The sequence below is a fragment of the Macaca fascicularis genome, chromosome 7 (assembly GCF_037993035.2).
Source record: "Macaca fascicularis isolate 582-1 chromosome 7, T2T-MFA8v1.1".
Lineage (NCBI taxonomy): Eukaryota > Metazoa > Chordata > Mammalia > Primates > Cercopithecidae > Macaca > Macaca fascicularis.
This window is the reverse complement of record NC_088381.1, coordinates 171913466-171941429: the sequence shown is the minus strand read 5'-3', so window position 1 is coordinate 171941429 and position 27964 is coordinate 171913466. Positions and strand designations below refer to the sequence as shown.

Sequence of the window (27964 nt, the reverse complement as noted above, 5' to 3'; positions counted from 1 at the left end):
CGGTGTTAGAGGACATTTGGATCCCTGGGGCCACAGGTGGTAGTCCCTGCCGAAGGGATCATTGGAGCAGGTTTAAGGCTGGTGGGGTGTTTCCTTTTTGGGGGTCCTGTATTCGTAGGCACCTGTCTGACTGTTGCTGAGAGAACTTTTCTGCTAATTTAACTTAGTTGTTGGAAGTGGCTTGTGCTCTGTGTGACCTGGAGCGGAACTCATCTGACAACTCTACCATAATTAGGGACCTCGAATTGCCTGAGGGAACAGAGTTTGATTTCTTCTTATTAGATGCAATTAATGAAGAGAAATAGGGAAGAATTAGGTAATAGGTTTGTTTGAATAAATAAAGTTTGTATGAAAAATTTAAAATTGTAAATAGGGATTAGGTTGCATGTAATACATTGCTAGGCCTATTATTAAAAAATCAAATTTTCATTGAAGGGTTTTCATTTTCTTTAAAATTGTGGAAAAAGTGCTTCTTTTTCCCCAAGTTTTCACATTGCACAATTACTAAAATGTAAATTGTTACATATTTGTTGACTTACAGGTTTATGGTAGCTTATGTTTTTATAACCCATTTAAATACAATTAAAGCACACAGGCATGTTCATTTTGAAATAATTCATTCAGCTGTACGTTAGGATTTATTACACTTTTCTATATATAAGATCTTCAGTAAAATTTCATTACAATATAAGTTGATGTATAAGATACAATGACTGAATTACTTATGACAACATGGCATATCTTAATTTTGTACCTAGAAAAACACATGCAACATAAAGAGTAGAAATGTTTGTATTGGCAAATAAAATACTTTTTGGTTTAGGTAAGTAAAATATTTTAATAAGCTCTATTTTATTCATAGATACAAACATCAGAACACCAGACAGTTAAATTTCTCTTCTATCCTCTTTTCATTGTTTTGTGAAGCCTTTGGTAGGGGAGACCAAAAAGCTAGTTTTTGATTTTTTTTTTCTTTAAGTTGTGAAATTATAAAATTAATGTTAATTGAAAGATTTGTTGAATAGACATAGTTTTCCTCTAGTCAAAAAGTGTTTAAGGCCGGGCGCGGTGGCTCAAGCCTGTAATCCCAGCACTTTGGGAGGCCGAGGCGGGTGGATCACGAGGTCAGGAGATCGAGACCATCCTGGCTAACATGGTGAAACCCCGTCTCTACTAAAAATACAAAAAACTAGCCGGGCGTGGTGGCGGGCGCCTGTAGTCCCAGCTACTCGGAGGCTGAGGCAGGAGAATGGCGTGAACCTGGGAGGCGGAGCTTGCAGTGAGCCGAGATCGCGCCACTGCACTCCAGCCTGGGTGACACAGCGCGAGACTCCGTCTCAAAAAAAAAAAAAAAAAAAAAAAAAAAAAAGTGTTTAAGTCTGGGCACACTGGCTTACACCTGTACATCTGTAATCTCAGTGCTTTGGGAGACCCAGGTGGGAGGATCGTTTGAGCCCAGGAGATTGAGGCCAGCACAGGCAACATGTTGAGACCCCTGCCTCTACAAAAAAAATTTAAAAAATCAGCCAGGCATGACGGCGTGTGCCTGTAGTGCTAGCTAGGCGAGAGGATAGTTTGAGGCTGCAGTGATTGCATCACTGTACCCCAGCTTGGGTGACAGAGCGAGATTCTGTCTCTAAATTAAAAAAAAAAAAAAAGAAAAAAGCTTGTACCATATTGTTTGCTCAGGATTTTTAGATAAACAGAATGGTGGTTCCAGTTAAGGCTGTTAAATCCGGCCGGGCACAGTGGCTCATGCCTGTAATCCAACTGTAATCCCAGCCCTTTGTGAGGCCAAAGCAGGCAGATCACAAGGTCAGGAGTTCGAGACCAGCCTGACCAATATGGTGAAACCTCATCTCTACTAAAAAACACAAAAATTAGCTGAGTGTGGTGGCGGGCACCTGTAGTCCCAGCTACTTGGGAGGCTGAGGCAGGAGAATTGCTTGAGCCCGGGAGGCGGAGGTTGCAGTGAGCCAAGATTGTACCACTGCACTCCAGCCTGGGTGACAGAGCAAGACTCCCTCTCAAAAAAAAAAAAAAAAAGACTGTTAAGTCCTGATCCCACGTTTCAAGAGTCAAGAATGTGCTCAAACATCCATCAAAGAAGTTTAGGAAGACATGGAGCTGGAGGAACAGAAACTGTAACTGACTATTAAGAATTCTAAGAGGTTTAAGGGTGGAGGAAGGTAAAGGTGTCCTAAGAGTATATGTGAACCTAGAAGTAGAACATGGGGGCTTGAGGAGGAACTGTGTGGCCTCCCTGCTCAGAACTGAAGGGTTTGGAGATGGGCTTGTGAGAATGGAGCTCTAGGGCTTTAATGAGCTGCATGCCTCTAGGCATGCTCCTTCCGTCACCCCCATGGCTCCTCACCCAGAATGGGGCTCACATCACCACTGCAGCCCCACGCAGATTTGTTTTGAAGAGCATATGGCACAATGCTCATAACATGTCTGTCACCGTACACAGTGCGCGTGGTGTGGGCTTAGTAAGTAATGAACTGTGAGTAACAGTCAAGAACATAGACTCTGCATCTCTGCTCTGCCTCACAAGTTGACTGGCCTGTGCTTGTGTTCTTATCTGTAAAACGGGGATGTAACAGTACCCACCTGATTGGTCATTCTGAGGCTGAAATGGGTCCATATATGTAAAGTGTTCAGTTCAGGGCGTCATTGACAGAATGGAGAATGGAGAAACAGCCAATTGCATTCCTCTAGATGTTACTTTGCATGTTGATTTCACATATGTAATTCTTTCGGATGATGTGTTCATGTAAGTCACGCATATGGTGTTTTTAGTTATTCGTATATTAGAATCCATTACATATTTTCATTTCCTGAAGTCAGGTGATAGTGAGATGACATTTGTTCTTAGGTGTTACCTGCATATTTATTTTTTTGGTTTTGTATCCTTAAACATTTGACAGCCTCATTTGCTCAAATATACCTACTAAATTGTCATTCCAGAAGGAGGAATGTCACTTACAATACATATTTGCAAATGTTTGCTTAAACTTGAGCCCTTACTAAATACAGTATCTGATGTTTATGCATTAGAAAAAGTTATTTATATTTAATAAAAGCAGTCTACAATTAGGAAAAGTTCTTACAAGAAAATAAACTAGTTGGTGCTCTCCTAATTTCTAGGGATCCTCTCTAAAGTCTCTAAAGTCCTGATATGTGTGAGTTTTGACTCTAGAGAAAGACAATTATGCAGATAAACGTATGTTCCAAAATAAGTGCTTTTTGTTTAGGTTGGGAATCCACGTGTTGAACTTACCCTCTCAGAGCTCCAAGATATGGCAGCTAGGCAACAGCAGCAGATTGAAAATCAGCAGCAGATGTTGGTTGCCAAGGTGAGTTATAAAAAGAGGTATTGAAACATCGTTCAAAAAGTACCTTTTTTAACCATCATTTTAGACTGGGGTCAATATGTTCTTGGGTAACGCTTATAAAATAGGACCATGCCATGGGAGTGCTAAGTGCAGTCTTTCTCTCTTTGTTATCACTTCCATAATAATATATGCATACTGTAGTTTCTGGAAGTTGGGAAGCTATCAGAACAAGAGTATCTCACCTTTGTTTGTTTGTTTGTTTCTTTGGAGATGGAGTCTCGCTCTGTCACCCAGGCTGGAGTGCAGTGGCGCAGTCTCGGCTCACTGCAAGCTCCGCCTCCCGGGTTCACGCCATTCTCCCGCCTCAGCCTCCCGAGTAGCTGGGACTACAGGTGCCCGCCACCACACCCGGCTAATTTTTTATATTTTTTAGTAGAGACAGGGTTTCACCGTGTTAGCCAGGATGGTCTCGATCTCCTGACCTCGTGATCCACCCGCCTCGGCCTCCCAAAGTGCTGGGATTACAGGCGTGAGCCACCGCGCCCGGCCAAGAGTATCTCACCTTTGACAGACACAATAGACACCCCAAACAGGAAACTGATGACCTTATTAAAATCATAGATTAAAAAAAAAATTTTTTTTTTTTTTTTTTTTTGAGACGGAGTCTCGCTCTGTCGCCCAGTCTGGAGTGCTGTGGCCAGATCTCAGCTCACTGCAAGCTCCGCCTCCCAGGTTCACGCCATTCTCCTGCCTCAGCCTCCTGAGTAGCTGGGACTACAGGTGCCCGCCACCTCGCTCGGCTAGTTTTTTGTATTTTTTTAGTAGAGACGGGGTTTCACTGTTTTAGCCAGGATGTTCTCGATCTCCTGACCTCGTGATCCGCCCTTCTCGGCCTCCCAAAGTGCTGGGATTGCAGGCTTGAGCCACCGCGCCTGGCCCATAGATAAAATTTGAAAATGGGCCAGGCACAGTGGCTCCTGCCTGTAATCCCAGCAGGCAGGAGGATTGCTTGAGCCCTGGAGTTCAGGACCAGCCTGGGAAATATAGGGAGACCCTGTCTCTACAAAAAATAAAATTAGCCGGGCATGGTGTCATGTGGCTGTGGTCCCAGCTATGTGGGAGGTTGAGGCAGAAGGATCACTTGAGTCCAGGAGCTAGTTACTGTGAGCCAAGATCATGCCACTGCACTCTAGCCTGGGTGACAAGAGTAAGTGAGACCCTGTATTAAAAAAAAAAAAAAAGAGGGGCAGGCGTGGTGGCTCATGCCTGTAATCCCACCACTTTGGGAGGCCAAGGTGGGCAGCTCACAACGTCAGGAGTTCGAGACCATCCTGGCTAACACGGTGAAACCCCGTTTCTACTAAAAATATATTTTAAAAAATTAGCCGGGCGGGGTAGTGGGCCCCTGTAGTCCCACCTACTCTGGAGGCTGAGGCAGGAGAATGGCATGAACCCGGGAGGCGGAGCTTACAGTGAGTGGAGATTGCGCTGCTGCACTCCAGCCTGGGCGACAGAGCAAGACTCCATCTCAAACAAACAAAAAAAATCGGGAAGAAAGGGTGCTTTCGTTTTCTCCTTTTGCCTCTGGGTATGCTCTTGGCTATGTCATTGGTATTAGTGTTCAAGAAGAAAGCAGCAATCCGTGATGAAAACACTGATCAGGGCCATCAAGACAATGACAGGTGGTTAACGGGGCTTTCCAGTGTGCCTACTCTAGGTTGGACTTGTTTGCTTTATTACAGTGTGGGGCATAGATAATGTTCATTACATATACTGAGTTCTACACTGGTTATCGAAACTGGAATTTTTCTAAATAATGGTTTAGTCTTACGTAATTGAAACATCACATCTATCACACATGCCTGCTGGAAATGATCCATGTTGTAAATGATCTTAAAATGTTCCAAAACTGGCCGGGCGTGGTGGCTCACGCCTGTAATCCCAGTACTTTGGGAGGCCGAGGCAGGTGGATCATCTGAGGTCAGGAGTTCGAGATCAGCCTGACCAATATGGCGAAACCCTGACTCTACTAAAAATACAAAAATTAGGCAGACGTAGTGGCTCACGCCTATAATCCCAGCCACTCAGGCTGAGCAGGAGAATCATTTGAAGCCGGGAGGTGGAGGTTGCAGTGAGCTGAGATCACGCCATTATACTGCAGACTGGGCGACAGAGCGAGACTCTGTCTCAAAATGGAAAAAAAAAAAAAAATTCCAAACTGCTTTAAAGATAATGTTTTTAAACATTACCAACTAGGTTCTTAATTGCTTTCTTCTGTAGAGAGATTTTCTTTATGACTAAAATGTTCAATCTGAATTTTTAAAAAATGTATTGAGTGACTGTATACTTTATTGTACTATCCACTTTTATGTAAATAATAATTTGGGTTGGACTTGTTTTAAAAAGTTGTCTCAATGTTTATTGGATTTATGAGAATAAACATGATTAAAAGTTCAATTGGAAAGTGTCCCATTAATAAGAGTTCTGAGATAAAATATACATAGTATTATGTCATTGTAAAAATTTTCTAATTCTGCTTTTTATTTTTTTCCAAATACTGATCCAAGAGTATTGCTGTTAAAAATAGTTGTAGATGGCCGGGCGCGGTGGCTCAAGCCTGTAATCCCAGCACTTTGGGAGGCCGAGACGGGCGGATCATGAGGCCAGGAGATCGAGAGACGATCCCGGCTAACACGGTGAAACCCCGTCTCTACTAAAAAATACAAAAAAACTAGCCGGGCGAGGTGGCGGGCGCCTGTAGTCCCAGCTACTCGGGAGGCTGAGGCAGGAGAACGGCGTAAACCCGGGAGGCGGAGCTTGCAGTGAGCTGAGATCCGGCCACTGCACTCCAGCCTGGGTGACAGAGCAAGACTCCGTCTCAAAAAAAAAAAAAAAAAAAAAAATAGTTGTAGATATTTTCAGCAATGTAAATCACAAGTTAATGCTGCATCTTAAATATTTAAGCACATATTGCTTTACCTTAGAGTGTAGTATGTAGTGCCTTCATAATCACACATCAAATCTCTCCTTATTTAGGTATATTTTATGCATAAATATGGGATCATGAATATTTAATGTTGACTCTTATCTTTAAGGTATGTTTTCACATTAATAGGGAAAACCCTATTGAAGAGTATTGCATATATTGTTATTTTTAGATTGTTCTGGTATTGTTTGACTCTAAAATGTTTTATTATTGAAGAAACTAATCCTGGAGAAAGCAGACAGTTCCTTGATTGTTCAGTATCATAACAAATTGAAGATTTATCTCCTTACTGATCACCTTATCTCTTTTCAGTGTAAAATCCTCTGCTGGTCAGTGTTCATGTCCTTTAGGAAATGAATTAGATTCTTGTAAGCCACTTTGTAGCAGCATGAAATGTATTACTTGCAGCAGGAAAGTAAGGCTCACTGGGACTTCACAGATGTGATAGAGTGAAGAGGAGATTGTGTTAGTACATGTTCTGCTGCTGGGAGGTTTTCTGCAGAAGCGCTTATATTAACTGGTGTAGATCTGTGTGCATAAGAAAACCCTCTCTCACCGGGCGCGGTGGCTCACGCCTGTAATCCCAGCACTTTGGGAGGCCGAGGCAGGCGGATCACAAGGTCAGGAGATCGAGACCATCCTGGCTGACACGGTGAAACCCCATCTCTACTAAAAAAATACAGAAAAATTAGTTGGGTATGGTGGTGGACGCCTGTAGTCCCATCTACTTAGGGGGCTGAGGCAGGAGAATGATGTGAACCTGGGAGGTGGAGCTTACCGTGAGCCGAGATCGTGCCACTGCACTCCAGCCTGGGCGACAGAGCGAGACTACGTCTCAGAAAAAAAGAAAAAACCCTCTCTCTTAAAAACCCCCCAGCTCTTACTATTTCATACTTAGGTATGCCCAATAATTTCAGTTTTGTATGGTCTAAGATTCCTCTAGTGTTTTAGTATTCATTAAGATGAGTGATACTGTAGAATACTGTCACATTTTTCTTTTTGAGTATATAAAAGTAATCATAAGTTTCAGTTTTCTTTTTTCTTTTTTTTTTGAGACAGTTTCACGCTGGCACCCAGGCTGGAGTGCAGTGGCACGATCTCAGCTCACTGCAACCTCCATCTCCCGGTTTCAAGTGATTCTCCTGCCTCAGCCTCCTAAGTAGCTGGGACTATAGGCGCCCACCACAACGCCCAGTTACTTTTTGCATTTTTAGTAGAGACAGGGTTTCACCATGTTGGCCAGGCTGGTCTCGAACTCCTGACCTCAGGTGATCCACCCACCCCAGCCCCTCAAAGTGCTGGGATTACAGGGGTGAGCCACTGTGCCCGGCCTTCAATTTCCAAAGTTACATTTTTCTTTCTTTTTTAGGAACAGCGTTTACATTTTCTAAAGCAACAGGAGCGCCGTCAGCAGCAGTCTATTTCTGAAAATGAAAAGCTTCAGAAATTGAAAGAACGAGTTGAAGCCCAGGAGAACAAGCTGAAGAAAATTCGTGCCATGAGAGGACAAGTCGACTACAGCAAAATCATGAACGGCAATCTGTGTACGTGCCTGCAATGCCCCCTGACACCACTCTCACCAGGCCCAGATCCAGTGAAACACAGTCTAACTGCCTGACAATTCAGTCACAAATTCACAGGACTAAATAGGAAGTGTGCTAAAGTTTTGCTCTGTTATTTGCATCTAAAAGGATGGGTTGGTTACGTTAAGTGATCTTAGAATTGTGTAGTCCCAGCTACTTGAGAGGCTGAGGTGGGAGGATTGCTTGAACCTGGGAGGTCAAGGCTGCAGTAAGCCATGATCGGGCCAGTGCTCCCCAGCCTGAATGACAGTGAGACCCTGTCTCAAAAAAATAAAGATACCTTGCAACCCTTAGATGCAGTAGAAAGATCCTCTCGTTACATTGGTACCAGTGGCCCTTTGGATTAGGGTGGGGCACTCCAAGTCTTACTCATTCAGAGGGTCTGTTTTTCTTGAATAATTTAACTTGTATCCGTGCATTAAGATAAGTTATGCTGATTTTGCTCACTTTTTTTCTGTATGAACTCTTATTTTATTCACTGGTTCAGTCTATGCCTACTTGTAAGTCACAGTGATGCATGAGACAGGCTTGGATGGCCCTGCCTTCACAAAACCTTTGGTCTCAGAGATTTCTAAGTCACTTGAACAAACTAGCTTATGGACTGATTACCCTAAAGAATAGTCAGGAATTAATGCAAATATAATTATTTGCTTTATGAGTAATCAGATACATGTGTCCCAAAGGCTTTTTGAAATGTGTTTTGGATTCTGCATATCACAACTGTCTCCAAGGTCTGGCACTAGATGATACTAGAATTAAGTTCAGTGTAAGAAATGAGAAAAAAAAAGGATCAACTAAATGTTTTATTCTTTTTTTGTGTGTGGGCAATTATAGCTGCTGAAATAGAAAGGTTCAGTGCCATGTTCCAGGAAAAGAAGCAGGAAGTACAGACTGCAATTTTAAGGGTTGATCAGCTTAGTCAGCAGTTGGAAGATTTAAAGAAAGGAAAACTGAATGGGTTCCAGTCTTATAATGGCAAATTGACAGGACCAGCAGCGGTGGAGCTAAAAAGACTGTACCAAGAACTACAGGTAACTCCTGGGTCTGGCAGTGGTTGTATTAAAACATTCTCATCTTTCTGTCTTTCGTTAGCGTGGGTTGGAAACCTTAGGAAGTGGAAACAAATTAGTAGATTCTTTTTTTTTTTTTTTTTTTTTTTTTTGAGACGGAGTCTCGCTCTGTCGCCCAGGCTGGAGTGCAGTGGCGCGATCTCGGCTCACTGCAAGCTCCGCCTCCCGGGTTCACGCCATTCTCCTGCCTCAGCCTCCCGAGTAGCTGGGACTACAGGCGCCCACAACCGCGCCCGGCTAATTTTTTGTATTTTTAGTAGAGACGGGGTTTCACCGTGGTCTCGATCTCCTGACCTTGTGATCCGCCCGCCTCGGCCTCCCAAAGTGCTGGGATTACAGGCGTGAGCCACCGCGCCCGGCCTTAGATTCTTATTTAATAGTAGGCATGAGATATATTCAGTACAAAATAATTTTTAAAATGACTTGGGATAGTCCGAGTGTGGTGGCTCACACCTGTAATCCCAGCACTTTGGGAAGCCGAGGCGGGCAGATCACAAGGTCAGGAGTTCAAGACCAGCCTGGCCAATATGGCGAAACCCCATCTCCACTAAAAATACAAAAATTAGCTGGGTGTGGTGGCGCGTACCTGTAGTCCCAGCCCCCAGACAGAAGAATTGCTTGAACCCAGAAGGCAGAGGCTACAGTGAGCCAAGATTGCACCACTGCACTCAAGCCTGGGCGGCAGAGTGAGACTGTCTTAAAACAACAAAAAAAAGGGATATAATTCACACAGCATACAATTCATCCATTTCAAGGATACAATTCAGTGGCTTCAGTACCTTCACAGACTTATCAGTTACGTCCACCACCACAATTAATTTTAGACATTTTTATCACCCAAAAAGAAGGCCCATACCTCTTAGCCATCACCCCACAACCTCCATACCCTCCAGAGCCTGGCAGCCACAAATCTACTTTCTGTCTCTGTGGATTTGGCTATTCTGGACATTTCATATGAGTGGAGTCATGCAGTACAGGTTGAGCATCCTTAATCCGATAATCTAAAATGCTTCAAATCTGAAACTTTCTGAGCTCCACTGTGGCATGCAAAGGAAATACATGCTCATTGGAGCATTTTGGATTTTGGATTTCGGATTTCCAAATTAGGAAGGATGCTAAACAGGTAAATATAACGTAAATATTTAAAAATCTGAATGAATCCAACGTCTGAAATGCTTCTGGGTCCCCAGCATTTTAGTTAAGGGATATTAACCAAAACACACCATGTATGTGGTCCTTTGTGACCGGCTTCTTTCACTTAGGATGTTTTCAGCACAAAAGAATTTAATAATAATCCAGTAAAGAATTAAACTTAGGTGATATTTTAAGGCCTTTGTGTAAACTCTTTTGATGAGCTAGGTGCCTATTGTTAAATCCTTGTCTTAGCTCAGACTGCTGTAACAAAATATCATAGGCTGGATGGCTTAAACTATAGACATTTATTTCCCACCGTTCTGGAGGCTGGAAGTCCAAGATCAAGGTGCCTGCAAATTCAGTTCCCATTGAGTGTTCACTTCCTGGCTTGCAGAGAGCCGCCTTCTCACTGTGTCCCCACGTGGTGGAGAGAGAGTTTTAGTCTGTCTCCATTAACTTCATCATGGGGGTCCCCACCCTCATGACCTTGCCTAAACCTAATTACCTCCTAAAGACCCTACCTCCAGACACCATTACATTGGGGTTAGGGCTTCAACATAGAGATTTTGGGGGACATATTCAGTCCTGAACAATCCTCAATATTTTCATGTCTCAGAAGTTGTCATTCAGCAGGCGATTTTTCAAGCCAGAAATAGGTCTTGCTGCTTTATTAGCACTTGCTAGAAAAAGTATTATATCATTTTATGAAATGAGGGTATTTAACTACATAGAGTAAAATCACTTGTGGCTGCTGTTCTTTAACATACATGCATAGAAGTACTACAGTGTTATAAGGTTTCATGACTTCTTTTACATTTTAAGCGAGGTTTTAAGGATTTTTTGATGAAATGTGATGAGTGTGATATAAGGATGTCATTTATTTCCAGCTTTTTGGACTGCAATCCAGTTTTTTTTTTTTTTTTTTTTTGAGACGGAATCCAAGGCTGGAGTGCAGTGCCATGATCTTGGCTCACTGCAACCTCTGCCTCCTGGGTTCAAGGGATTCTCCTGCCTCAGCCTCCGCAGTAGCTGGGATTACAGGCGCCTACCACCACTCCTGGCTAATTTTTGTATTTTTATTAGAGACGGAGTTTCACCATGTTGGCCAGGCTGGTCTCAAACTCCTGAGCTCATGATCTGCCCACCTTGGCCTCCCAAAGTGCTGGGATTACAGGTGTGAGCCACCGCGCCCAGCTTGCAACCCAGTTTTTATTGTTGTTGTTTTGTTTTGTTTTAAGAAAGAGTCTGGGCCGGGCGCGGTGGCTCAAGCCTGTAATCCCAGCACTTTGGGAGGCCGAGACGGGCGGATCACGAGGTCAGGAGATCGAGACCATCCTGGCTAACACAGTGAAACCCCGTCTCTACTAAAAATACAAAAACTTAGCTGGGCGAGGTGGCAGGCGCCTGTAGTCCCAGCTGCTCGGGAGGCTGAGGCAGGAGAATGGCGTGAACCCGGGAGGCGGAGCTTGCAGTGAGCTGAGATCCGGCCACTGCACTCCAGCCTGGGTGACAGAGCGAGACTCCGTCTCAAAAAAAAAAAAAAAAAAAAAAGAAAGAGTCTGGCTCTGTTGCCCAGGCTGTAGTGCAGTGGGGCAATCTCAGCTCACTGCAACCACCCCTCCTGGTTTCAAGCAGTTCTCTTGCCTCAGCCTCCTGAGTAGCTGGGATTATAGGCGCACGCCACCACACCTGGCTAAATTTTGTATTTTTAGTAGAAACGGGGTTTTACCATGTTGGCCAGGCTGATCTTGAACTCTTGACCTCAGGTGATCCACCTGCCTCGGCCTCCCAAAGTGCTGGGATTACAGATGTGAGCCACCGCACCTGGCCTGCAGTCCAGTTTTTTTTTTTTTTTTTTTTTTTTTTGACACGGAGTCTCGCTCTGTAGCCCAGGCTGGAGTGCAGTGGCCGGATCTCAGCTCACTGCAAGCTCCGCCTCCCGGGTTCACGCCATTCTCCGGCCTCAGCCTCCCGAGTAGCTGGGACTACAGGCGCTGCCACCTCGCCCGGCTATTTTTTGTATTTCTTAGTAGAGACGGGGTTTCACCGTGTTAGCCAGGATGGTCTCGATCTCCTGACCTCGTGATCTGCCCATCTCGGCCTCCCAAAGTGCTGGGATTACAGGCTTGAGCCACCGCGCCCGGCGCAGTCCAGTTTTTAAAAGTACATTTTATGTCCTGTTGAGTATACACATGGACGTGTGTATGCACTAGTGCTGTGGGCATCTGAAAGTTTAAGACAACTCTTACTATGGGAAGTACACTCTGATATTTTCTGTTCTATCCTAGTTCATTTCTTAAAAACGCTGGTTGCAAGCCACTAAAATGACGTAAAGGTGCTTCACTTGGTGATTCAGGCCATCGTTTTTGGTCCTTTTTGAATTTCCTGCTGCCTCCACAGTAAGGTGCATCATGTGGTGGGCTCAGGCCTGAAGCAGCTCCATGGAGTGGAGCAGATTTTCCTTTAGTTATACCGCACTCAGTCTCCTGTAATCATCATTGGCACTAGTCATTTCGTGTCCTCTGAAGAAGATGCATCGCAGATGTTCGCTCTTTCTTTGTTCCATGAGAACTCTGTCCTGGCTTCATCTCTGCTGTACCTGTGAAATATTTCACACAAGGTGGCAGTGCATGCATGTAAATATACATCAGAACTTAATGCTACTTTTTCTTTTTTAATCTCCCTGGCAATGAGAATTTGACTTTTAATTAACGCAAATCATAAAAGTTGTATTTTGTGGTTTGTAGATTCGTAACCAGCTTAACCAGGAACAAAATTCAAAACTTCAGCAGCAGAAGGAACTCTTAAATAAGCGCAACATGGAGGTGGCCATGATGGACAAGCGAATCAGTGAACTGCGTGAACGTCTCTATGGGAAAAAAATTCAGGCATGTGAAAAAGTTTTTGTGAGATAAACTACTAAAGATAGTTTATCCAAGCATTGCTCATCTTCTGTAAGTAGCATTATGCTCCCCCTATCCTCTGTAGCTGATAAAACATAAATAGGCCATAAACCATCAAAAATGACAGAACAAAGTTCCTTCTCCCAACAACTCATTTGTTTCCTAGTGTGTGGAGGCAAAACCATCCCCAGCCTGCACCCTTGCTCTCCGTGTCCTGGCCTTCCTTCCTCCCCATGTGTTTCTGCTGTCTCCTCTTCACCGGGGGATGTTGTTGGCTCTGGAGTCGCAGCATCTGTCATGGTCTGCACTCTGCCGTTTTAAGCTGTGCCAGTTTGAGCAAATTCCTTGACTTGCATAGCCTCATGTTCTTACTGTAAAGTGATTTGTCCTACCTGCCCCATGAGTTGTTGTAAGCATTCTTATAAATAAGCCATGTGGAAGGATTTTGTAAACTCTTGACCAAAATGCTACATAAGGGGTTGTACTTCTAAAAAATCCTTATTTGATACTGAATTTCAAAGGTAGTAAATACTCGTTGAAAAAGTAATACAATAAAATACCCATTGAATAAATACTCATCGAAAAAATAATACAATAAAATACTCATTGAATAAATGCTCATTGAAAAAATGCGTATTTATTAACCTTTGAAATTCAGTATCAAAGATTTTGGATTTGCCAGCGTCCACAATCACGAGTCAATTCCTTAAGATAAATCTCTTAAGATAAATACAGAAATATTTAAGGGAAAATGTGAAAGTCCTTTCCACCTGTTCTCTAGAGGTGGTAATTGCTAATGGTTCCAGTCTTTTCCTTAATAAAGACACAGGGCCGGGCGCGGTGGCTCAAGCCTGTAATCCCAGCACTTTGGGAGGCCGAGACGGGCGGATTACGAGGTCAGGAGATCGAGACCATCCTGGCTAACACGGTGAAACCCCGTCTCTACTAAAAAATACAAAAAATTAGCCGGGCGAGGTGGCGGGCGCCTGTAGTCCCAGCTAGTTGGGAGGCTGAGGCAGGAGAATGGCGTGAACCCGGGAGGCAGAGCTTGCAGTGAGCCGAGATCGCGCCACTGCACTCCAGCCTGGGGCACAGAGCAAGACTCCGTCTCAAAAAAAATAAATAAATAAAAATAAAGACACAAAGGTGGCTGGGCGCAGTGGCTCACGCCTGTAATCCCAGCACTTTGGGAGGCCAAGGCGGGCGGATCACAAGGTCAGGAGATCGAGACCATCCTGGCTAACACAGTGAAACCCTGTCTCTACTAAAAAAAAATACAAAAAAATTAGCCGGGCGCGATGGCGGGCACCTGTAGTCCCAGCTACTTGGGAGGCTGAGGCGGGAGAATGGTGTGAATCCAGGGGGCGGAGCTTGCAGTGAGCCGAGATCGCGCCACTGCACTCCAGCCTGGGCAACAGAGCGAGACTCCATCTCAAAAAAAAAAAGACACAAAGGTACAGAACTTTAACTGAAAATGGGATTGCAGGAATTACACTAATCTCACTGTCTCACCTAGTCTTTTTTTAAAGGTGTCTTTCCAGGTCATTACCTCATTCTGGTTGTACCATCTGAAAGCTATAACCAGAGCCTGTAACCCCTTTACCACCCTCTGTAGTCAGGCAGGGAGTCCTGAGTCTTGCTGCCACTCACAGTGCATTGGTGAGCACATGTATCACTGAGCCGCCTGCATGGAGGAGGGGCGCCTGCACGCTTTGTCTTTGGCCGGATGTGGCACTTGGCTTTTCTCGCACCTGTGGCACTCAGTTATTAAGGGAGCAGTGCCTGAATGCAGAGCTGCGTACACTCTGCCCTCGTGGTAGGAGAGTAGCACACCCACTCTGCTGACCCACCAGCAAGGACGCCCTTCCCACATCTCCCTTCTGCGTATAGTTTGGTGACAGAAGAGTGTCCTCTTGTTAGTCTCTGCTTCTCTGAAAGATGCTCTGAGGAGGCAGCATGGGCTTGAGGGACTTTGCCTAGGGGGAGTGGGTTTAGAGGGTGGTAGACGAAGAAGGGGGCTTCTAGTTCTGTGGGTGTCACAGTTTCTTATTTACAAATCTGCCCTTCTTTTAAAAAAACAAAACAGTGAGTTTAAAGGTCAGTAATTTGTACAACTTTATGATTTCAGATATTGGTTTTCCTTTTTCTCAAGATTAACAACAAAGAGGCCATGTAAGAGAGAGGCTGTAAGCACTTTCTCTGTGCTTACGTATGCTCTTCAGTAATGGCGTAGTAGTCAGGGCTCCCCAGAGAAAGAGAACCAGTAGCGCGCGCGTGCACGTGTGTGTGTGTGTGTTTGTGTAGAGAAAGGAAGAGAGATTTATCTTAAGGAATTGGCTCACGTGATTGTGGACGTGTGTGTGTGTGATTTAAAGAATTGACTCACATCATGGTGGACATTGGCAAGTCCAAAATCTGTGAGGCTGGCCAGCAGCCTGGAGGCCCAGGAGAGATGTTGCAGCTGGAGTCCGAAGGCCGACTCTAGGCAGGATCGCACTTTCTCAGGGCATCTCTCTGTTTCTCTTAGGGCATTCCACTGATTGGATGGGGCCCACCCACCTTCTAGAGGGTCATCTGCTTTACTCAAATCCAGCAATTTAAAAGTTAATCTCATCCAGATTGGAGACTGTTATTCTAAGTGAAGTAACTCAGGAATGGAAAACCAAACATCGTTATGTTCTCACTCATAAGTGGGAGCTAAGCTATGAGGATGCAAAGGCATAAGAATGACACAGTGGACTTTGGGGACTCAGGGGGAAAGGGTGGGAAGAGGGTGAGGGATAAAAGACTACAAATTGTGTGCAGTGTACCAGTGCTTGAGTTCACCATATCTCACAAATCACCACTAAATAACTTACTCATGTAACCAAACACCACCTGTTTCCCAATAACCTATGGAAATTTAAAAAAAAAAAAAAAATTAATCTCATCTAGAAAATACCTTTTCCATAACATGTAGTCTGGTGTTTGGCCAAATAACTGGTTACTAGCCAAGGTGATGTATAAAGTTAACCATCACAAATAGCTAGATTCATTCCACCTACACTTCAAGGGATCGCCTTGAAGCAGTCAGTATTTTTTATTTTTGCAGAGATGCGTCTCCACCCTGAGGTCCTAGGCACCTTTGAGCAGTTGTGAAAGCCATGACCCCTCACCCCAAGATGACCTATGAAATGATCTCTGCTCACGCATGTAGAATCTTACAGACAATCAGATGGGTTATGCATCCCATTTAGAGCCTATATTGACATCTCGAGGAGTCAGTAGTTCTCTAGAATCCCTATTCCAGGCCCCGTTGTTCCTGAGCAGTGTTACGTGAACAGTGTCCTCTGTCTGTGGCTCTGTGTCCTGGCTGAGAAGGGCAGCGCTGCCTTCAGGGAACTGGGCTCATTGCTCGGAGTCAGAGTCTTCTCTGCTCACTGTGCCCCATGTGGCTTGGACAGTACCAACTACAGCCCTTATCCTGACTTTACAGGTGTGGGCACAGAGGCCAAGTCACCTGCCCAAAGCAGCACAGTGAGTAAGTGACAGAAGAGGGAATTCGAAGCCAGGCTCAGGCCTAGGATTTGACCAATGTCTCTGTGCCCACCTAAGGGAGAAAGAGCATCCTGAGTAAGAGGGAAGCTACATGTGGATCACGGGGAAGTCGCTCTGCCCTGGTGTCAGCTCATGTGTACGGCTCCGGATGGGTGGGTGTTGTCAGAGAATTGCTCATAGGAAGCTACAGTTCCTTCTCCGCAGTCTCCCCTTCTAGATGCCGATCTTTCCAGATGACACGCTTCCTAAAAACAAACCACTGCGTGATTGGTTTCTGTCCGAGCTGGCAGTCTCTTGCACTAGGCTTAGGATTTCTTTTAATTTAGGGGAATCTTGACTCTCATTTCTTCCCAATTTGTAGCTGAACCGTGTGAATGGCACGTCATCACCACAGTCACCTCTGAGCACATCCGGCAGGGTCGCTGCTGTGGGGCCTTATATCCAGGTTCCCAGTGCCGGAAGCTTTCCTGTCCTGGGGGACCCCATAAAGCCCCAATCTCTCAGTATTGCCTCAAATGCTGCTCATGGAAGATCCAAATCCGGTGAGTGGTCCTGGCCCTCTTTGTAGGGGAGAGTTTGTGAGCAGGGAATGGGGCTTGCGGTGGAGGGGTAGGGGGCGTGGCAGGCTCCTGAGGCTCTGACCCACACATCATCAGACTCCAGGCTCAGTCTCCCCCTGAGGCATGTGGGGAGCTGTGTTCCCCCGTGGTAACAACTCCAAAAAGAAACAAGTTATTTTTACTGAACCAGAGGTCTCTATTGTGTGGTTTTTCAAAACACAAATGATTAATTAAAACTCTGATCCACGGGCTGGGCGTGGTGGCTCACATCTGTAATCCCAGCACTTTGGGAGGCTGAGGCGGGTGGATCACCTGAGGTCAGGAGGTCAAGACCAGTCTGGCCAACATGGTGAAACCCCGTCTCTACTAAAAATACAAAAATCAGCTGGGTGTGGTGGCGTGCACCTGTAATCCCAGCTACTCGGGAGGCTGAGGCAGGAGAATCACTTGAACCCAGGAGGCGGAGCTTGCAGTGAGCCAAGATCGTGCCACTGTGCTCCAGCCTGGGCAACAAGAGTGAAACGTCATCTCAAAAAAAAAAAAAGCTGACCCACAAGTGTCCTCTCCTACTGCAGGTTTAGTTACCCTGAGGACACTGAGGGCCGGCATGGATGCCTCACCACAACTCAGCTGCAGCCAGCCAGGTGGAGGGGCTGCCCCTACAAACAGAGCTCTGTCCTCATTGATCAAAGTCCACACATCATTGCTTTGGTCTTGACCTCACAATGGTGCTGTGTGATGGACTTGGGCCTCCAGCTTCGTGCTCTAGTGTAGTCCACGGGTGGCGTCCCTGCCAAGCAGAGGGCAAGCTGTTCGTGGAGAGTCTGTTTCTCAACCAATGCATTAAAAGTGTTGGGACTTCCTTGCAGTAAGACTTTATGACTGGGGTTGACACATTTCCCTTAACACACGGCGTCAGGAATCCCTGTCCTGATGTATTGAAACACGCCTTCATTTATGAAAACAGTACTGTTAACTCTCTGGCCATCAGGCCTGTGTTTTGAGCCCCCTTTTCAGCATTGGTGGTGGATTTGTGCTTATCTTTGTTTGCTTCATTTTCTCTTGCCTGCCCCCCAGGAGGGACAGCGACACATCTGTTGCCCCCACTGGGGAGCTTGGGGCTTGTTCTGAACTCCAGAAGAGAAGGCCATCACCAGCCCTTGTGAGCCACAAGCCCCCACTCAGATCCCTTATGGCCGTGTCTCAGCAGCCACATAAAGTGTGGGGTTGGCATGAACCCCTAACTACAGCTTGCTCTGCTAAGCTGTTATTTATAGTTTTAACCACCCTGTGGTAGGAGTAGCTATTTGTCTGTTTCCAGTGGGAGGTAATTAGCACAGCCAGCTACTTCTCTGCTGACTTCGTTTGAAAAACTCCCCAAGCTGAGAATATCTGCTGTTTCCCATCCCTGTTGGTGTCTGCTGTGCTGCCTCAAGGGGTTGCAGGAAGGAGATGCCTTCACAAAGCCGTGGTCCTAGTCTCTGCTGTGGTTTAAAGTCATGGACACAGGAAACCTGTGCTCACCTTCAGAGTGGGGACAGAAGCTCAGCCCAGAGGTGGAGCTGGGGTGTGAAACCTCCTGGCAGGGACTCTAATCCCTCGCTGTTGGCTGTCCTGGTTCTGTGTCACACAGATGGCCACAGTAAACCCAGAGTGACCAGCTCATGGACAGTGTCAGACCTCGACGTCGGGCCTAACTATGGCTCCTCGCGGCCCTCTGCAAGCCCATTTGTAAACCGTATGTTGGCTGACAAGCTTAGTGGGAAGCTATGTCCTCTTTAATATGTACAAAATCAACTGTCACTTGTTTTTCCAAACTGACAAAGGTCTGCTCATCACATCTAGACTTGAAAAAGATGCCACACAAACATAATTTGTCCCTTTCTTCAACAGACAGGTACGGAGTTTGGGTGGGGCCACATGTACCCTCCCATCCTCAGAAAGGGTGTGACACCGAGGGACAGATGCTGGCATAGCATGGGTTTTGTTTTGGAGGGTTTTTTGTTTGTTTTTACAAAATTAAGATAATTTTCTGAGTTTATTATGAGGCTTTTAGTTTTACAGTCATACTGAAAGATAATTGTTCCTCTACAGTGAAAATAAGTGATTTTCCTTCTATACCTCTTGCCTTGTTTTGAAGAAAGGAGAAAATTGCTTTTTGGTCCCCACTATGGCTGATTTCCATAAAACTTCCTGTTGCTGGGTGGTTTCTGAAGCAGCTGGACAGCCACATTCCCTGTGACCCTGAGAGCACAGGCCCTGTTCTTGGGGAGCCTGCAGGTTTCTGGACACACATCCTCCAGGCCACACGGAGCAAGATGGCCGTTGGTCCAGGGGCCTTGGAATGCCTCGCCAGGACCCACGGGGCTTGACTAGAGCTGTCGCAGAAGCTGCTGCCTGGAGCCAGCAGTGATGTTTAGCAGCGTCATACTTGAGCAGCCCAGCAGTGTATGCAGCTGGGGTTGCAGTGCTGCTGCATCGGGTCGGTTTGGCTCAGGAGCCAGCCATGTGAGGCTGCGGCTGGTGGGCCCCTCTGTTGCCCAGGCGCTCAGAGTGCAGTTGGGAAGCTTCCTTGTCATGTTCTATGAGTCCAGAGTTCTGGCTCAAGCGTTGTTGTGAGGACCAATCATTTTCCTGCTGCTGCTTAGTTGCCTGTGCTGGCAGATGGGATAGGGAAGGGGATGTGCTGTTCCTGCCAGGAGGGCCCAAAACAGTCCCTCTGATTTCTGTCTGTCCCATATTGCTGGTGGCGCTGGAAGTGCTGAACACTTTAGTTCAGTTCAGCACCTGTTCCTGTGAAAGAAAACCCAGGAACCTGTGTTGTAATGGACTTTAGGCCACTGTGAGGGGTCCTGTGTTACCAGGGGACACTTCTGCACCCTTTTTCAGTTTGGAAAATACTCCATAAAGAACGTATCATTTCAGTGGCTTTCCTAAAAACTTGGGGTTGATGACTGGCTTTCTAATCACTGCAACAGAACGATAGCCTGCTCCTCCTGCTACGCACATCAGTGGGGACTTGCATGGGCCTCCTGTGATCATAAGTGACCTTAGAGGGCAGAACTTTTTATCTCAGTAATGAAAGTGCTACAGGTCAAACCTGTTATGAAGTCAAAAGATCAATCTTTTCTATTGCTCTATGTAATTGTGTTTATAAACAGTGTTTCAAAAGTAAGGGCCAGTGCTTGTTTTATTTGGTGGTGCTAATGTAATGGATTTGACCTGTGTTGAAATAGGGCGCAGCCCCGGGCCCGCACCAGTGGAACCTTGGTTTGGCGTGAGTCTCTGCTAACACTTGAGGCGATTTGGGCATTGGCAGTGAGCTGCCAGCAGAGCCCATCCCTTGGTCTTGTACACGGGTCTGTGGGCGCTGGAGGAGATCAGTTGTGCATGTGGCTGGTGGTCAACCACTTGGTTAATGGATCAGCATCAGAATGGGATGTCCCAGTGCTGTTTTTGTTTCTGGCAGGGTGTTATTCTTAGGTTGGTTCAACTAACATCAAGAATAGTTTTACTTAAGTTCTGTGTTCTTTTCAAGCTAATGATGGAAACTGGCCAACATTAAAACAGAATTCTAGCTCTTCAGTGAAACCAGTGCAGGTGGCTGGTGCAGACTGGAAGGATCCGAGCGTGGAGGGGTCTGTCAAGCAGGGCACCGTCTCCAGCCAGCCTGTGCCCTTCTCAGCACTGGGAGCCGCGGAGAAGCCGGTAGGCAAGCTCTTCAACAGAGCTCTTTTCTGCCTTAGTACTAATCTAAAGGGTATGACTTGTCAGGAGGCAAGTTAATCCTGTTATTGTCCAGACAACACCCGAAGTCCTGAGAGGGTTACTGGGCGCCAAGAGCCTGAGCGGCCCACGAGTACACACACCTTTCGGTCAGAACTTTTGCAGACAGGCAATGAGCTCAACAGTGTGCCCCATGCCCTGGTCCCAGCCAATTTGACGGATTACAAATCCTACTGTGTATTCTTTCGGGAATGTGGGTGGAAATATGCTTAACTGCTCAAAGGGTGACTTTGTTTTTCTTCTTAACACCTAAACTTAGGGCACCGAGATGGGTAAAGTGCCACCTCCCATCCCGGGTGTAGGCAAACAGCTGCCTCCAAGCTATGGGACATACCCAAGTCCCACACCTCTGGGTCCTGGGTCGACAAGCTCCCTGGAAAGGAGGAAGGAAGGCAGCCTGCCCAGGCCCAATGCAGGCCTGCCAAGTCGACAGAGGCCCACCCTGCTGCCCCCCACAGGCAGTGCTCCCCAGCCAGGCTCTTCACAACAGATTCAGCAGAGGATTTCTGTACCGCCAAGTCCCACGTACCCGCCAGCGGGACCACCTGCATTTCCAGCTGGGGACAGCAAGCCTGAACTCCCACTGACAGTGGCCATTAGGCCCTTCCTGGCCGATAAAGGATCAAGGCCACAGTCTCCCAGGAAAGGACCCCAGACAGTGAATTCAAGTTCCATATACTCCATGTACCTCCAGCAAGCCACACCACCTAAGAATTACCAGCCGGCAGCACACAGCGCCTTAAATAAGTCAGTTAAAGCAGGTAGAGTGGGTTTATACTCTCCTTTTCTTGGGCTAGAAAATTATACTTTTAATTAAGAAAATACTAATGCATATCTTTATATTTGGGCCATGTGCTATTTAGGGTTAAACTTAATTCTTACGTAAAAGTACAGCCTTGGGTGTCAGTGTGAGAAGGGAATGGAAGCTGGAATGCATAGAGGAGGCCGTTTTGCAGATGGCTCACAGTTCTCTGACTTCCTGTCTGAGCAGCCACCTCCCTGTGCTACTTAGGAAATCCAGCTGCAGGAAGGGTGAGATGTTGAGAATTTCCTCTTTTCCTTCTGTTTCATGGTAACTTGTGCCAGGAGCTGTCCAGTGAGCAGAGGGTGGCCTTGACCATTGGCCCTCCTGGCAGTGGCTGAACCCAACCCCTGGGCATGGGCAATTTAAGGAGGGCATCTGCTGCTTAGGAGCCTCCCCCATAGCCCAGAGGAGAGGAAAGCCTTGGTTTGGGTTATGGAGCTCAGATGTTCTAAGAAGGCAGCTGAGAGAAGGTAGCTTAGTTCCACACCTACCACAGAGGCCGATGGTGTTTCCAGCTCTTATGGGAGGAAGCTGCGGGTCAGTTCTAGGTTAGGGCCTCCTTAGACATTCCTGGGCATTGGCTGCAGCTTCTAGACTCATAGTTGAGGGATTCCTGGACGTGCCTGGTCACTCCCTGCACAGGGACCTCCCAGGTGGTGGTGCAGTGTTCCCTTGTGGGGAGGGTTATGGCCATGGTGGGAAAGGCTTAGACCATTCTCAAGAGCTCCTGGACTTCCAGGTAAAACCTTCCTGCTCTGAGGAGGCGCGTGTTTCTCCGTCACCTGAGTTAGTCCGAGAATCAGATGCATGTTTAGTGGTTTTTGTCTTTTTCCTTGGCCAGAAGACAGGCAGGCTTGTCTGCGGCGGGAAAGTTGGGTTAGCAACCTATTTTTTTCTTCTGAAAAAGCTCCAGTTCTGGAAACCCAAATATAAAAACCGACACATAAGAGAGGCACTGCACCTTTCAGAAGGAGTCAGTGGAGGCTCTAGGAGGAGGAGGTTTCCTCAGAGATTTGAAATGAGAATTGAAGAACAGCAGCAGATGTATATATGTCTCTTTGCAGGAGCCTGCCTCTGGTGTAATCATAGGTGTGTATGACTAGATCTCTGCAGTGAGGTCGAAATTGCCTCTGTCCTTTGTGTCTCTTGCAGTGTATGGTAAGCCTGTTTTACCTTCGGGTTCAACATCTCCATCGCCGCTGCCGTTTCTTCACGGGTCGCTGTCCACGGGCACACCACAGCCTCAGCCACCCTCAGAAAGTGCTGAGAAAGAGCCCGAGCAGGACGGCCCTGCCGCCCCCACAGATGGCAGCACCGTGGAGAGCCTGCCACGGCCACTCAGCCCCACCAAGCTCACGCCCATCGTGCATTCGCCACTGCGCTACCAGAGTGACGCGGACCTGGAGGCCCTCCGCCGGAAGCTGGCCAACGCGCCCCGGCCCCTGAAGAAGCGCAGCTCCATCACAGAGCCCGAGGGCCCCGGCGGGCCCAACATCCAGAAGCTGCTGTACCAGCGCTTCAACACCCTGGCCGGCGGCATGGAGGGCACCCCTTTCTACCAGCCCAGCCCCTCCCAGGACTTCATGGGCACCTTGGCCGATGTGGACAATGGAAACACCAATGCCAATGGAAACCTGGAAGAGCCCCCCCCTGCCCAGCCTACAGCCCCACTCCCCGCCGAGCCTGCCCCGTCGTCAGATGCCAATGATAATGAGTTACCTTCCCCCGAACCAGAGGAGCTCATCTGTCCGCAAACCACCTACCAAACTGCCGAGCCGGCGGAGGACAATAACAACAATGTGGCCACGGTCCCCTCCACGGAGCAGATCCCAAGTCCTGTGGTCGAGGCCCCATCTCCAGGGGAAGAGCAGGTCCCTCCAGCACCTCTTCCCCCTGCCAGCCACCCTCCTGCCACCTCCACGGTGGGTGTCATTGCTAGACCAAAGCCTGGCCTTCCTGGTCATTGATGCAACTAGGACCTCTGGGGTCCTCCCTTGGTCAGGCTGTGCTGGGAGCAGTGAGAACCAGGGATGTCCCTGAGTTAGGTCTTGTGGGGAGGATGGACAGTCACACAGACCAATGGGGCATGAAAAGGCATGACAAGTGGGGCTTGGCCACACTGTGCATGTGGCCAGGGAGCTCCAGACAGCTGGTCAGGGAGCTCCAGAGGCTTTTTCCTGAGGAAGGGGAGCTGTCGCTGGCACCTGAAGGTCCTGTAGAGAGATGAGGGAAGAAGCATCTAGACAAAGGCCCTGGGTGGGAGGTCAGTGTTGATGGAGCAGAGAGGGAGCCAGGCGCCATCTCAGGGAACCCTCGGTGGGGTTTTCTCCACTAGGATCTGGTGCCGTAGTGGGAAGAACCCTATCGCATGTGGGCAGGAATGAGCTGCTGGCTCCCATCAGCTACTTGGCAGTCACACGCCACCCTCCCTCCCACAGGGTCTTCCGAGGAGTGGCCAGAAGCTCAAACACAACCGTGTCCCTCTGTGAGTGAGCCAGGGACTCAGGCCCCAGGGCAGTGCTCTCCCTTATAGTGAGCATAGAGTGGCCCTGCCCCTTATTTGAGGTGGTCACCTGGGTGCTGCTACTGCTGCCACACCAGGGATGCTTCACAGAGCCACTGTCTTTGGGCTTTAGCTCTCACCACTCTTTCGCAGCAGGCGTGGGTTCTTAGACTTTAGTGGACCAGCTCTAACTGGAAAGCTTGCTTCCTTCCCAACAGAGCAAGCGGACCAACTTGAAGAAGCCCAACTCGGAGCGGACAGGGCATGGGCTGAGAGTCCGGTTTAACCCCCTGGCACTGCTTCTAGACGCATCTCTGGAAGGAGAGTTCGATCTGGTGCAGAGGATCATCTACGAGGTGAGCTGCAGCTGGGGACCAGTGCACGCTGCTGGGGGCGAGGGGGCGGGCACTCACAGGCCATGTGTCCTAGGTGGAAGATCCCAGCAAGCCCAACGATGAAGGGATCACCCCACTGCACAACGCCGTCTGCGCTGGCCACCATCACATCGTGAAGTTCCTGTTGGACTTTGGCGTCAACGTGAATGCTGCTGATAGTGATGGATGGTGAGGCCCTGTGGGGGTGTGGGGTGGAGAGATTTACTTTCCCTACTTTACATAAGGAAAACATGCATGTTCTAGACAAACAGGAAGCACGGAAGAGAATTAGAGCAAGAACACCCATCATTTCATCCTTAAAAGATAGCTGTTGCCAGGGTTTCCTTGCCTGTCTTTCCAGCCTTTTCTCTTGATGATTTTGTTAAAAACATGGCTGTGGTTATGCTCCTTCTGTGCCCCATCATTAACATTGCAATCTAAGCATTCTGTGATTCATTCCATCTTCCCCTTTTCATGTGTTCCATATGAACTCTTCACACTCTATGCTCCATGTGAAAAGCAGCCTCGGCATCCCCCTGGGTCAGGCATGTAGGTTGTTGCATTGTTCATTTCCGTTTGCCTTCGGGAGCTATGCTGCTGGGCGAGACACATTGGTCTCCTGTGGGGGTTATTTTGAACTTTTAGACAGCTGTCATTGTGTTGTTTTTGAATCGTGGTAAAATACACATAACATAAAATTTCACATCTTAGCTATTTTTAAATGTGTGTTTCAGTGTATTATGTACATTCACATCACCATGCAGTGTGGCGTGAATATCTGTGGATTGGCCATTTCTTAACCCATTCCCTGTGCCCCCTTTTCAAAATGTATGTATGGTCTGAAACAATTGACTCATGGAGATCATGCCTTTAAAGAAACAACACGGAGACTTGATGGCACAAAGGCGAACGCCTTCCATGAGATTCCTTAGAGGGAAATCTCTGAGGGCCGTGACCTACAGGACAGGCAGTGCCAGGCCTGCACCTTCACCTGTGCTCTATTCCAGGACGCCGCTGCACTGCGCTGCCTCTTGTAACAGCGTTCACCTCTGCAAACAGCTGGTGGAGAGTGGTGCCGCCATTTTTGCCTCAACCATAAGCGACATTGAAACTGCTGCAGACAAGTGTGAGGAGATGGAGGAAGGCTACATCCAGTGCTCCCAGTTTCTATACGGTATGCAGGGGAGGCCTGGGGCCACAGTGGTGCTGTCTGCCGTGGTACTGCCGTGGCACTGCCATGGCAATAGTCGGCAGGTGCCAGAGAAGCTTCAGCGCAGCTTTCTGTTTGTTTTTTTAAGACAGGAGACAAGGTCTCATTCTGTCACCCAGGCTGGAGTGCAGCGTTGCGATCATGGCTCACTGCAGCCTCGACCTTCCAGGCTCAATTGATCTTCCCACCTTAGCCTCCCAAGTAGCTGGGACTACGGCCTTGTCCCACCACAACCAGCTAATTTTTTGTACTTTTTTTTTTTTTTTTGTAGAGACTGTTTTTCGCCACGTTGTCCAGGGTGGTCTCGAACTCCTGGGCTCAAGCGATCTGCCCACTTTAAGCCTTCTAAAGTGCTGGGATCACAGGTGTGAGCCACCGTGCCCGGCAGCACAGCATTCTCGAGCTGTTCCACCTTCTTCAGGGGCAGCCAGGATGTCTCAGTCGAGTGAAGGTCACACTGCCCCTTGTTTTCATTCCTGAAAACATGTTTGAAAGTCCATGTTGTTAGAAAGATTCTCTGCCAGATTCCCAAGAAAACAGAATGGCTTGGCTGTGCTCTGCATAGATGTTTTGCACCCTTGCTTCCGGAAGCAAGGCCAGCTCCATTCCTGGGGTGGCCTGGGGCCCTGGCCGTTCCCCGGAAACATCTGATGAATGAGGCTCATGTCCTAATTAAGCTGCTTTAGCCAGGGCCACATTTTCCAAGCAATGGAACATCTTCTCTATTCTGAGTATTAAACAGTTCCGAGTCACTTATTCCACACATTAGTTGAGAACATACTGTGTGCCCTACACTGGACCCTAGGGTTGAAATTATCCATGAAAATAGCCAGGTGATGCCCTCCTTGGCCCAAGCTCCCGCAACAGAGCCAAGCAACAAATTCTCAGGCTGTGTGGTAGGGCTGGGGAGGCACAGCAGCCCCCAGGTGAGTCCAGCCAGTGTGAGGAGGAGGCTGCAGTCACAGTGGCACCACCAGAGGGAGGGGAAGCTGCCCACGGTCACCACAATTGGGCCTCGGAAGCCGTGTCCCCGCAGAAGGCCCTTTGTCAGGGACCTACAAGTAGCTGTTCGGTCAGGGCTCAGTTGTGTGTAGTTTGTTCATTGCCATCGAAGCACAGTCACAGCTGCTCTAGTTAGTGACTTTAGAAATCTGTTCTCGCTGTGATTGCTAAGTGTCACCTTAGGAACAGCACACCTTTGCTCTGGGACTCAGGAGCTCGTTTGTCCCGTCTGTCCTGCAGGGCTTAGGGCCGGCAGCAGGAGCAGCAGCAGCAGCAGCTGGGCCGGGCAGGGGAGGTGTCAGGAGGTATCAGGTGGGAGCCCTAGTCTCCAGTAGTCTCTCATCTCCCACGCTGGCCTCTGTGGGGCCTGCTGAGAGCAGCCTCGGCAGCAGCATGACCGTGTCCTATTCCTTGAGCAGGGTCCCTCTCTGCAGGCCACCCTCTGCTGAGGCCTGACCATTGCTCTCTGGTTCCAGGGGTGCAGGAAAAGCTGGGTGTGATGAACAAAGGTGTGGTGTATGCTCTGTGGGACTACGAGGCCCAGAACAGTGATGAGCTGTCCTTCCACGAAGGGGACGCCCTCACCATCCTGAGGCGCAAGGACGAAAGCGAGACTGAGTGGTGGTGGGCTCGCCTTGGAGACCGGGAGGGCTATGTGCCCAAAAACCTGCTGGGGGTGAGCACTCAGGTTACGTACTGGGAAACCTGCTGTCCTTGTCTGTACAGCATGCGGTCCTGTCATGCTGTGGGGCTGGGGAGGGAGGCTTGTGCTTTTTCTGAGCCTCAGCAGCCCCCTCTGTATAGGGGGAGGTGCCTACTTGGCAGTGTTGGCATGAGGCTCAGGCAGGGCCCCAGGAGGTTCCCCTGGCCATGCTCACGGCGTGGAGGCCGAGTGCCCCAGTGAGGGGCAGCTCAATGAGCTCGGTTCATGATGAACTTCAACAAGCAGCCCAGCTCACCCCACCCACACTTTCCCCAATCTAGAAATCTCTGCAGCCTAGAAATTTCTCCATCGGAGGAGAGAGGTGGGAACGTGCAGGCTGCTAGCTCTGTGTTGGACTTGTGATTCCATCAGTCCTCTGGCAGAGGGAGCTGCCTCTGCTCTCTCTATGTGCCCTGCGGAGCTGCCGGGGGCTCCCTGTTGAGCCAAGGTTCCTGGCCAGGCAAACACAGCAG

At 47.9% G+C, this 27964-nt stretch overlaps 1 protein-coding gene across 4 annotated transcripts in view; it reads left to right on the top strand.

Annotated features, from left to right (window-relative positions):
• PPP1R13B (protein phosphatase 1 regulatory subunit 13B) overlaps positions 1-27964 on the top strand; it is a 122892-nt gene that overhangs the window by 93189 nt on the left and 1739 nt on the right. For 3 of the 4 annotated variants that reach the window (XM_065547519.2, XM_005562324.4, XM_065547518.2), the window contains exons 5-16: positions 3255-3356; positions 7691-7865; positions 8739-8935; positions 12856-12996; positions 16910-17090; positions 20647-20816; positions 21154-21655; positions 22852-23621; positions 24421-24558; positions 24632-24765; positions 25584-25750; positions 27265-27464. In XM_065547519.2, the coding sequence (XP_065403591.1) occupies positions 3255-3356; positions 7691-7865; positions 8739-8935; positions 12856-12996; positions 16910-17090; positions 20647-20816; positions 21154-21655; positions 22852-23621; positions 24421-24558; positions 24632-24765; positions 25584-25750; positions 27265-27464 (2877 nt within the window). The remainder of the gene's footprint in view (positions 1-3254; positions 3357-7690; positions 7866-8738; positions 8936-12855; positions 12997-16909; positions 17091-20646; positions 20817-21153; positions 21656-22851; positions 23622-24420; positions 24559-24631; positions 24766-25583; positions 25751-27264; positions 27465-27964) is intronic. The other variant, XM_073998313.1, reaches the window with a different exon arrangement.